At 35.2% G+C, this 12,180-nt stretch overlaps 1 protein-coding gene across 2 annotated transcripts in view; it reads left to right on the top strand.

Moving 5' to 3' along the window:
- Positions 1 to 12,180, top strand: part of PIK3C3 (phosphatidylinositol 3-kinase catalytic subunit type 3) — a 140,677-nt gene that overhangs the window by 46,983 nt on the left and 81,514 nt on the right. For both annotated transcript variants that reach the window (XM_007081803.3, XM_042962956.1), the window contains 3 exons: positions 955 to 1,026; positions 4,210 to 4,314; positions 5,000 to 5,092. In XM_007081803.3, coding sequence (XP_007081865.2) covers positions 955 to 1,026; positions 4,210 to 4,314; positions 5,000 to 5,092 — 270 coding nt within the window. The remainder of the gene's footprint in view (positions 1 to 954; positions 1,027 to 4,209; positions 4,315 to 4,999; positions 5,093 to 12,180) is intronic.

Consider the following 12,180-nt stretch of genomic DNA (forward strand, 5'->3'; position numbering starts at 1 on the left):
TTGTGACTGAGAACCAGCCTGTTAAACAACGGCTGTGGGAATTTGTGGTTTTCTGTAAGACTCAATTATTGAACTAAAGTCAAGTCACAGTACTTCCCCTATTTCAGTCTCTCCTGGTTTTGTGCACATTATCTAACAAAGGAAATACTAGCATTTGGAAATTGACAGAAAAACTTGATCCAAGATGTACAGTTAGGAAGAAATGAATTTTGCCCTTAATTAGTTTAGCTTTTCCCACTATGTACACAGTGACATTTATTATGCTGAATTACCTCTCTTGCCTGATTTGGATAAAAATAAAAGCCAATACTCTTCAAAAATGATAATACCAACAAAATAAGGCAGCTTTATTTCTTAAGAATTGATGGATTGATTCTTTTTATTCAAGTTTGCATTGCATTGAGGAGGTGTCCCTCTAACAAGCAATGCTGCTGAGTCTCTGTGTATAAAGTTCAGCAACATTAACTCCAGACCTAAAATTTGACTTCTTTGAATGGAACTTTATTGTGATAATTTGAAAAGTTACCAACATCTACTCAGTAGTTTTTGCAAATAATGCAACACATCCCTTGTGCATTTTATTCATATTTATACTTATTATATTTTAATTATACTTTGTGGTTTCTTGTTTTAAGTTGGAAAATGAGGACATACTAATTTTGACCCATTATCATTATAAACAGTTAAAAAAACTTACAAAAACAATCTACTAATTTAAAAACTGTAACAACTTTTTGTTAGATTTTATTTTTCCCAAAGTATTTCCTCAGCAACAACAGGTAAAAAATGGATATGTATTTTAAAATACAGTTGAAAGAAGATACTTTTTTTTAAAAGGGAGGAATGATGTTCATTAAATAGAATTAAAATACATAGGATGTGCATTATCATGTATTGTTTTTTACTATTTGGTTAAATTTTATCTGTTTTTTAACTTACTACACTGTAACCCAGGATGGTGATGAGTCATCTCCAATTTTAACAAGCTTTGAGATAGTGAAGGTTCCTGATCCTCAGATGTCTATGGTGAGTTATTGCCAAATTTCTTATGAAAGTGTGTTTCTCCACAGTGATTATGACTTGGATCCACACATACACTTTCTTTTAAAAAAGTATGTAACTAACTCAGACACCTAAAAGTAATTCATAAGTCCATTTTAGCTATCTGGAGTCAAGTTCAGTGAACTTTTACAGTACCAACACCTAAAAATAAGGTCAGGAGAGTATAGTATTGGGGAACCATTTTATTTGATTATTGGAAGAGTTAGGGAATGTAGTCTTGAGAACTTAGGGAACAGGTATTTGAAAGGTTGTCGTCATGTGGAAGGGGAGTTTGTTTATACTGGAATGAAACTGTAGGCTCAATGGACAATTATAGGGAGACTGATTTTGTTGGAAAATATGGAAGATTGTTGTAGCTACAAGAACTTTTTTATTTGGATCATGGTGACTTGGATGATTTTGAGAGATACCTACATATGGAAGTTTGAGATGATAGCACTTTCAGTGATAGGAAACAGGAAGAATTCTTACTTTGTACCAGAGGATTAATTAGATGACTTTAAATTTAGAAAGTTTCAGGCAAAAAATACTTTTAGTATCATAATGGATACTATGATATTCACACTTAAAACTCCTTTACATCACTCTGAACCATCTTATTGTTATTTTTTTTACCTTTCTAATTGGATTAGTTACCTTCCTAATCAGACCAAAGTGGATTAAAAGTGGCATATTAGAAGATAAAAACATGATGATAGAGGTAAATACACATCATTAAAGCAGGAAGTAATAACTGATGGCCCAACACCAAAGGAAGAGATGGCAGAAAAAAAGCATAAAAATTAGGGAAAAAAAGGTCACTTGCAAATCTTTTAGAAACAAACATCCTGAATTCCTTCACAGTCCCTATGCATAGTATAATAAGTTCGAGTTAATATGTCTAAAATTGAAACTGAATTTTCATTATAAGATGATATATTTTTTATTCTGGATATTTGAAACACATGAATGGACATATTTTATGCTTACCTTCAAAGTGGCCAACAGTAAAAAAGATTTTTGGGGGCACTTGGGTGGCTCAGTCCACGGGGCACCCTGTGTCGGGCTCTGTGCTGACAGCTCAGAGCCTGGAGCCTGCTTCAGATTCTGTGTCTCCTCCTCTCTGCCCCTCCCCTGCTCATGCTGTCTCCCCCTGTCTCTCAATAGTAAATAAACATTTAAAAAAAATGTAAGAAAAAAAAAAAGTTTTTTATACCAGGACCTTAGTTAGCACTGTTACTCCTACCAAAAAGTCCAGTAAATGAGATGTTTGTATTTTTAGTGTATTCTTTTCTAAAGAAGATACTCATCAAGAGTTAATAGCTTTAGGGTGCCTGGGTGGCTAAGTTGAGTGTCCAAAATCGGCCCAGCATCACAATCTTGTGGTTCCTGGGTTCTAGCTCCACATCTGGCTTGCTGCTGTCAGCATGGAGCCTGCTTTGGATCTCCTGTCTAGCTTTTCTCTCTGCCCCTCTCCCGCTTGCACTCTCTCTCAAAAATAAATAAAGCTTAAAAAAAAAAAAAAGAATTATAGCTTTAACATTATGGATACTATAATTAAAACAAAACAAAACAGGGGCACCTGGGTGACTCAGTCGTTTAAGCGTCTGACTTTGGCTCAGGTCATGATCTTACTGGTGAGTTCCAGCCCCACATCAGGCACTGTGCTGACAGATGAGAGCCTGGAGGTTGCTTCACATTCTGTCTCCCTCTCTCTCTGCCTCTCTCTGGCTTGAGCTCTGTCTTTCTCTCTCTCTCAAAAATAAATAAATATTAAAAAAAATTTAAAAACAATTAAAAAAAGTTTTAAATGCAAGTGGGCAAACACTAAAAAGATAGAAAGAAATCCAAAACTAAAACAAAAAACCAAAACTACTCTCCTTATCCCCTGTGCTCAAAAATTTAGTTCAGTTTGTAGTCATGATTATTTACCAAATAGAGGACTATATTTTAACAACAACAACAACAAAAAAACCCCAGCTATTATACTACTGAATCAGAGAATAAAGCACTATAAAACTTCTGTAATTATAAGCACATGCACTAGCACGTGTACGTACACAGATAGACACAGATAGACTGATAGAACAGCAGAAAAAGCCCAGAAATAGATCCAAGTACATATGCAAATTAGTATATGATACTTAGTGGCATTTCATTACTGGAACATAGTCGTGGGGAACTGGTTAGCCATTTATAGAAAGATAAAATCAGACCCATACCTCACATCATACATTTCGAAAAAGATTAAGTCAGATCCATACTTCACATCATACGTAGAGAAAAATTCCAAATAGATCAGGGATTTAAGTATTAAAATGAAACCTTACAAGTACTTTACTGTCAGTGTAGGGAAAGCTTTGTAATCATGTTATGACTCAAAATCTAGAGACTGTAAAAGAAATGATTGATAAATGTGACTACGTTAAAACAATCATATGGCAAAACACTGTAACAAAGTCAAAAGACAAGTGACAAACTGGAAGAAACTCTTTTTGACCTACATCACAGACAAAGGGATGAGTATCTAATGTATTGAGGATTCTTAAAAACTGAAGTAATAAAGGACCAGAAACCCAATTGGAAATTAGGAAAAAGATATGAACAGATAATCCACACATGCAAAATAAAAATAAAATAAAAAAATCCCTTAAGCAAAGACAGTATGTTCAAAACTAATGGCTTTGGCTATAGTTAAAATAGTCCATACCAAGTATACATATGTATGTTCAAGCATTATGGTCACCATTCCTTCCATCAGTCACTGCTGGCAGATGTCCCAGGGTCATTAGTAGCTCATAGGAAGAGGGAATGCTTTAGTCTGGGTTGTCAGGGAAGATTTTAGAGTAAAGGTGATACCCGAGTGGGTATGAAAGCCTTGAATATATGAAGAACGAGGGGGTATAATGAGATATTTTAAGAAGCTGGAACGGTATGTGCATATTATGGCACTAGTGAAGCATAAGGCATATTTAGTTTCCCTATCTCAATATGGTGATATTTAAAAGAAACATACACAGGGGATGAAAGTTGTAACAAGAATAAAATGTTAATTATTTTAAAATGGTTTTAAGTAAGCAACTACTTACTTTTATATTTCTAATTGGCTATTGAAACTTCCTTTTGATGAAGTTTACATTATTGATTAATTTTATAAATAATTTATAGGAGAATTTAGTTGAGAGCAAACATCACAAGCTTGCCCGGAGTTTAAGAAGTGGACCTTCTGACCATGATCTCAAACCTAACGCTGCCACAAGAGATCAACTAAATGTAAGAGAATTTATGGACTAATAATATAAAAATAATGAAATGTGTAATTTAGTTGCAATTGATGTGATAACCACTTCATTTGAAAGTGATTCAGGTGCATGTGTTTTCCAGGGTAATGAAATCTGCGTAATTTCAACAATTTTGCATTTTCTGTATGTTTTTTGAAATCAATTTTGGGGCTTTAAGAAAATATATTAATCCTGGAGACAGAGAGACAAATAGTATATACTTTCTTGATATAGTGGTCTGGCCACCATATAGAAACTGGCCCCAAGGTACATTGCCTGAGGGAAAGTCTTGGTGTGCAGATATGCATTGTTGTGTGCTTTGACTTGACAGGGAAAGTGTTCATTATTTATTTCCTTTTTCCTTTTGGAAAGAAAGGGGGATTTTGTTATTTTGATATGGTGTATTTTTGGTTGAATTAAATGAGCTCTGTAGTTACAGATTTCTATATGGAGTGTGACTTATTACATCGTTTTTTTCTGTCCCTGCACTCTAATAATATCCTTTTTTGGACTGAGAAGTACAGCAAGTTTAAGCCTTACTCTGCTTCATGTACATTTCTCTACTTCTGTAATATTCTATTATAGAAATATTTAAATAAATGAAAAATTTTAAATGAAATGGAAATACATAGGGAGAATATATTTAACCAACGTGGTTCTTTTTTTCTTTGTTGTAGATTATTGTGAGTTATCCACCAACCAAGCAACTTACATATGAAGAACAAGATCTTGTTTGGAAGTTTAGATATTATCTCACTAATCAAGAAAAAGTGAGTATCTTGAATATTTTCGTATATCAGATTTATTTGCAAAATTTGTTACTAATGAACAGGAGAGGTAAAACTGCCATGGAAATAAAATGTTATTGTCAAAATAAAAACATGCTATAGAGCAATATATATGATATTTCATTTTTTAAATATTACAAAGGGCATATACACAAAGATACATGTACCAGTTTGTTGCTGCATAGATTATGTATAGGTGCATAGTTTGAATGGGTTAAATCAGAGAGACTTGGGTTCACTTTTGGTACCACTACTTATTCTTACTAGGTAAGGTGAGGAGAATTGCTTTGGAAGCTTGGTTTCCTCATTTTTCTGGTGATGACAATCCTTGGTAGGTGAGGTAATACTGGTGAATAACCTGGCCAAGTACCTGGCACATAGTAGATGCAGAGTAAATGTTTCACCTCTATCTTCATGGTTCTCACCTCTTTGAACTTGGATGACTACCAAACTATTTATGTTATTAAAAGGAATATAGAACTTTGGAGGAGATGTGGCTGGAGAGGGAGTATGAGAAATGTAATTTGAAATGCATAAGTTGAGTCATAGAGTGGGATCCATCTTGGCATGCGGAATAGAGGCAAGGTCAGAACCAGACATTTGCTTTTCTTAATGAAACCATGGAGTTACTAAGTTTCTGGAGAGAATTAGGATAAAGTAGTCAGCACTAGATTACAGTCTAGGGACTTGGTTCTGAGTCTTACTGTTGCCACTAAGAAGCTTTTTGAGTACTGGCAAATCACTTCCACCTGTCTGAATTTTAGTTTCTCATATTTAATATGAGTTGATTAAATGTGAACTTCAAGTCTCTTTTAGTTCTTAAAATAGTCTGTAAATTCTTAGAACATAGGTTCAAGGGCTAACTCTTAAGATATAAGAATAATAACCAGTATCTGTTAATCAGCCACAGTATGCCAGGGATCTTTTAAATCCCACAACAACCCCAGAATGTTGGTGTGATCATGAGTGTTCTATATATGAGGAAGCTTGAGTCTTAAAGACATTAAGGAACCTGTGCAAGAAGCACAAAGCTCTTATACCATCTTGATGTGCTCACATCTGTGAATTAGAAGAGAACTTAGTGGATTTTAGAGAAAATATTTGCAACATCACGTACATGCCTCAGCAGGAATTATGAAATGTGTTGGGCACAAAACATAGCAGCATCAGGAAAATTAATATCTGTCAGAAAGCTATTACATAATTATATGAGAATGAATGAATATGTTTTACAATCTCATGAGACAGTCTTTAGCTACTTTAACTTGTTTTTCTGAAACAATTTTATTTCTTTTCATTTCTAAAGTAAAGGTAAAAATTCAATTGCAGCTCATCTTAAACTTTCCAGCTTTACTTCTTTATCTTTTATTGATGCCTTGGGAAATTCTTTGTAGATGAATTATATTAACTCTCCTTTACATCCTTAACAAGAGTGAAAGAAGAATTTTAAATTTCCTATAGCTTTGAGTGTTATTCTCTTCATGACTGCAAAAAAGGAAATATTCATCAATAAAAACTTAGGTTGTGATTCTGGGTTTCATAAAAAAATTGAGTTAGTACATGATACTCTGTTAAATGAAGAAAAACCTTGGTCACAGAAATTGCATCTTGAATGTAGAAGAGTGTTTGCTAAAACACACAGCAAGATATTGAATTAAACCTGTTAGAATGTATGGGTTCAAGAAGCATAGAAAAGATTTACAGAGCAGAACTGCCTTAGATAGAAACACTTGCAAGAAAAATTGTTTGTTTAAACAAGTAGTCACTTCCCACCGAAATTCAATTACTTCCAGATATGTGCAAAAGAAATAAAATGCTCAAGTGATATAAAGTATATGACAAGTTTCATTTAACTAGTTGATTTCAAGTTTTTGAAATGTGGGTGATGAAACTTCAGTTCTCAGGACACATTATAGGATTCTTATGATCACTAGAGTAGAACAAACAATATTTCTTAATGTTTGGGAAGCGCTTTTCAGTAGACCAGATATATATATTGGCTTTCAAGTGACCAGAGGAATTATTCACACAGCCACATTTGTGTCTTTGTAATAATTTAAAATGGGTTTTGTAGAAAACAAATACTCTTGTACTCCTGTCCCTTAATTTACTTACACAAAGAAGTTCTTTCCGTGTCAGTTTCTCTGAAACTGATTTAGGTTATTTGGCATTGGGCCCTGAAGCTGAAAAGATTTGGTGGAGAGAAAGCAGTGGTCAAAAATTGGTGGAAATTAGTTCTTACAAACTTACATTTCTTATTTACTTTTTAATTAAATTTGGTCTTTCCACCTATTTTTTTCTAAATGACCTGTCTTAAGTATTTTGGATGAAAACCTTCTACTCTGGATGTGATGTTGCACCTACGAAGTTCACAGTAATCACTTCCTAGCAAAACCAGTGAAATTCAGGAAGATTTTAAAAATTTGTGGTCCATACTATGTAGAACTATTTCTACATAGTATGGAAAGTGGCTTATTATTATGAAATCCAAAATGTGAATATTGTAACTTTTCAAAACCAATAAATGGTAAATGGCTTCTTATAAAAATGTTAATTGAAAATAACTTTCTTAATGCCTTTCTGTTATCTTTGGGGGAAAAAAAGCATAGGAACTGTCACACAGTGGAGGTAATAGTGATGCACTGAATGTTCATATGAGGCTTTTCCTGAAGTAGCTGTTGGGACCGTAACATCAGGACAATAATCATATTTGTGCTTTCAAGAAGTCGATGAGGAGCAGAAATGAATTCACTTTAGCAAGCAAAGTTACCACTTTGGCCTAGTAATATTTAGACTCTAGGCTTTGAGATACCATTTCTCTGTCTTCATATAAATTAAAACTGTTTTTAGGGAAAGGATATTTATACAGACTCAAAATGGGGAAACATAAGCATGTAAATTGATTAAAGGTTATTCTCCAAATAAACATTTAAGTAATTACTATAATAGATATGTAGAGTATAGCAAGATCAGTGTGCTATGATATGAAGAAAATTTCACAGAGCAAAAGATTGGTCTTAAAGTTTGAATAAGCTTCAATGATATTTTTTATGTGATGATCATTTTTCATGGAGAAGAAAAGCATGAGTAAGGCAGCATGTTAAGTTCAGAGACAGAAAAATTTGTGTGAATGGTTATGAAATAAACAAGTTGGAGTCAGTTTGAGCCTTGGATTCTAGCTTGGGAGTTGGATTTCACTGGTGATAGGAAACCACTAAAGCAACAGAGTATGTCTTAAGAAGTGATGTTTTAAGGAAGTTGAATCAGGGTGGGTTGGAGCAGATCTGAGAATGAAGGAAGAGATCTAATTAGGAGACTCATGTATGATTTTGAGAGTGATCTTGGAGGGCAGGGGAAGGAGAGGAGAATGTGTAAGATGACTTGGTGACAACTCCCAGGAGTTAGGCTTGAGTGCCTGAAATAATGAAATAGGGCAAATGGAAGGAGCAGGGTGAGCAGATATTTTCAATTTTGAAATTAGAAGCACAACTGTGATACTGTGATCTAATAAGAAATATATACTTGGTTTTTGTTTCTGGCACGGTTTCTAAAGCCCTGAGGATTTCCTGAGTGGTAGGGATGGGGGTGGTGTCTTTTTGTTATTCATAATAAGCCCCTTTCAGCCATACCTGAGTTTATGCTAATGAGGTGATTCTTGCAAGATGGAGCTGGTTGCTAGAGGAACCAACCAGATGAATATGATTAGAAGGTTGGAATTTTCAACCCCACCCCATGACTTCTGGGAGAGGGACTAGGCATTGCATTAATCAACACTGGCCAGAATAAATCAAACCTATGTAATGGAACCTTCATGAAAACCTATAACGACAAGGTCTGTAGAGCTTCTGGGTTGGTGAATGCATTCATGTGACAGGAGAGTGGCACATCCAAACCTCTATAGGGACAGAACCACCTCTGCTTGGGACCCTTCCAGACCTGTCCAATGTACCTTTTCATCTGGTTATTCATTTTGTATCCTTTGTAATAAACCAGTAGTAATAAGTAAAGTATTTCTGAGTTTTGTGAGCTGTTATAGCAAATTACTGAGCCTGAGGAAGGTGTTATTGGTAACTTCTGATTTGTAGCCAAGTCACACACAAGTGTGGGCAACCTGGGGATCCAAAATTTGTAATTGGCTCTAAAACAGGAAGCAGTTTTGGGAGACTGACCCTTTAACCTGTGGAATCTTCAGTAACTCCAGGTAGTTTCAGAATTGAACTAGATTTTGGGACATCTAGTTGGTGTTCTCAGAGAATTAAGCAATTGTTTGGTGTGGAAAACGACACATTTGTTGTCAGAAGTGTCCTGAGTAGAGGAATAGATTTCCCTTTAGCAACAAATTAGAAATTTCCCATAACTTAGTTGGTAGAAGTTAAAAATAGAGATATATATGATGAACATAGTTTTTTTCAGCTCTGAAGTGATTGTGAATGTGATTCTAAGAATAGGAGATAATGGTGAAGAGGTTCTAAGATCAGAAGGGAGGTTAATGAAATACTGCTATTTAGGGGCGCTTGGGTGGCTCAGTCGGTTAAGTGTCTGGCTTAGGTCATGATCTCATGGTTTGTGAGTTTGAGCCCCGCATCAGGCTTTGCGCTGACAGCTCAGAGCCTGGAGCCTGCTTCCAATTCTGTGTCTCCCTCTCTCTGTCTGCCCTCCCTCCCTTGCTTGCTCTCTATCTCTCTTTCAAAAATAAACATTAAAAAAAAAAAAATTGGAAATACTGCTATTTAAAACATGGCAATAAAAGTGGTAATGTTGTCATTTGACATTGCACCCAACATCAGAAGTAGAATAACAATAATATCAGATGATAAAATAATTAACATCAAATATATATTATTTCCAAAGTACTGTTCTAAACATTTGCATTTAGTAACTTATTTAATCATTACTGCAACTTTATAGGACAAGTTACTTAAAAGTTAAATAATGTGCTAGAGGTGACTCAGCCAAAAAGTCATGGAGCTGGGAATTAGGATTTGACCTCAAACACTCTGGCTCGAAAGCCTGTACTCTCCATTTATCGGTGGAAACTCTAAAGATAAAATTGCTTTTGAATCCTTAAATTTACATACATCAGTACAGCATCTTTAAAGGGCCAGGAATTAAGTATTATTATTATTATTGCTTCAAATTCTTACATTTTCTATCTTTCTCATTTCCCTTCTCCTTGTTTTCCTTCTTCATTCTACTACCTCTTTGCTTACATTTGTAACATTCAGCATTAGAAAGTTGTATAATTTTTTGTACAGTGTCTTAAGTTCCTTGGCAGCAGCATGCTATAAATCTTACTAGTAAATCTGTAAATCTGAGAATCTGGGGGTTAGATTGTTTCAGTTATTGAGCTGAGTACATCAGCATGCTGCAAGATTTGCTTGTAAGTACATATCTGCACATTTCTATTAAGACTGCTGATGTGCTGTGAAATGGAGAAGGTTTTGCTGTAGTTATTTAAGAAGTATTGCTTTGTTTCAACATTCAACATAGAAATGCATTCTAGAAGTGAAAAATAAAATGCATGGAATAAGTTAGAAGGGTGGTCTGTGTTCTTACATGGAGAGGGAGCACTGTGCTAAATGGCATGCTGTCGGTACTGAAGAAATGGATAGCTACCTTTCAGAACAGACTCCAGTTGTAGAGATAAGAATGCCCACAAAAGTGTTTGGCAGTTAAGAAGAGCATCATTTGAATGAAAGGGTTAAAACTGAGGTAAGTACTAAAGGAAGAGCTCAAAGTGAGAATCAAGCTGAGGGGAAAAATGCAGGAAATATTGCTTGGGAAATAATGGACAGGAATTGGTAATGGATTTAGGAGATCAGTGTTGATGGAATAGTGGCTCTACGGGGCGTGGATTTAGCTAATTAGGAGATGGCAGTGCCTTAATGGTAGGGAGGAACCATCTGGTGAAAGATGCATGGGCTCAGAGTTAGTGGATCCCAGTTTTGGGTGTAGCTTCTTACCATTTTGAGGTGACAGGCAAGCCACTGACTTCACTGAGATTATATACAGTTTGAGCACTGGACTAGATAGTCTCCATCGGGCCTTTTTGCTTAATTTACTTAAATCAAGAATAAGTTAGGTCATGGGCATTAGGGTTCATTTTATGTCATACTAACCAATAACTGTGTTTTGTTGTCCAAAAGGGCATTTTTTTTTTCAGAACTGGATTAGTTTACTAATGAAAAGATTTTAGTTGGGCAGAACAGGAATTTTAAATTAAAAAAAAAAAATTTTTTTAACGTTTATTTTTGAGAGACAGAGAGAAATAGAGCATGAGCAGGAGAGGGGCAGAGAGAGAGAGAGAGGGACACACAGAACCGAAGCAGGCTTCAGGCTCCGAGCTGTCAGCACAGAGCCCGACACGGGGCTCGAACTCACAGACTGCAAATTCATGACCTGAGCCAAAGTCGGACGCTTAACCGACTGAGCCACCCAGGGGCCCCAGGAATTTAAAATTTTAAAGTTATCTTTGTTCAAGAGAGGAATTCATAGACAAAGAGAAAGAAGAAAATGGGATCAGCCAGGAAACTGTTCCCAGTAGGGAGATGTGACAATAGAGATAGTTTTTTATGGAGAACAAATATACAACCTTGTTAAAAGAGCACTTATTATGTATGGAACCATGAATGATATGCTCCAAGGTCATTTATTTACCTGGAAAATCTTGTAAAAACTTTAGATAGTTATGCTGCTTGTCTAAAGAAGTGAGGTTCCAGAAAGATACTACAAACAGGTAGCTGAATCATAGAATATTTGTTGCTGCTTCTGTGTTTTTCTCTATGCTTGTTTGTGTGGAGTTTTTGTTTGTCTTTTAAAATAGTTACTTCTCTGTGTAAGAGATGTACATATTTAATTTAGTTTGAGCCCTCATGTGTGAGTATCTAGGAAACCCAGTGATCCTGGAGAGGTTTGAGAGTGAGGTTCGTGGCAGGGATTGTACCTTTGCTTGACTTTGAACTCTTTTTATTTATTGGCTGCAATATTTTATGTCCCATGTTGATGTTGTAAAATGAAGGTTGTTTGTAAAACATCTCATGAGAATATGTACGCCTCTTTATTTCCATGTC

Source organism: Panthera tigris, chromosome D3 (genome assembly GCF_018350195.1).
Source record: "Panthera tigris isolate Pti1 chromosome D3, P.tigris_Pti1_mat1.1, whole genome shotgun sequence".
Taxonomy (NCBI): domain Eukaryota; kingdom Metazoa; phylum Chordata; class Mammalia; order Carnivora; family Felidae; genus Panthera; species Panthera tigris.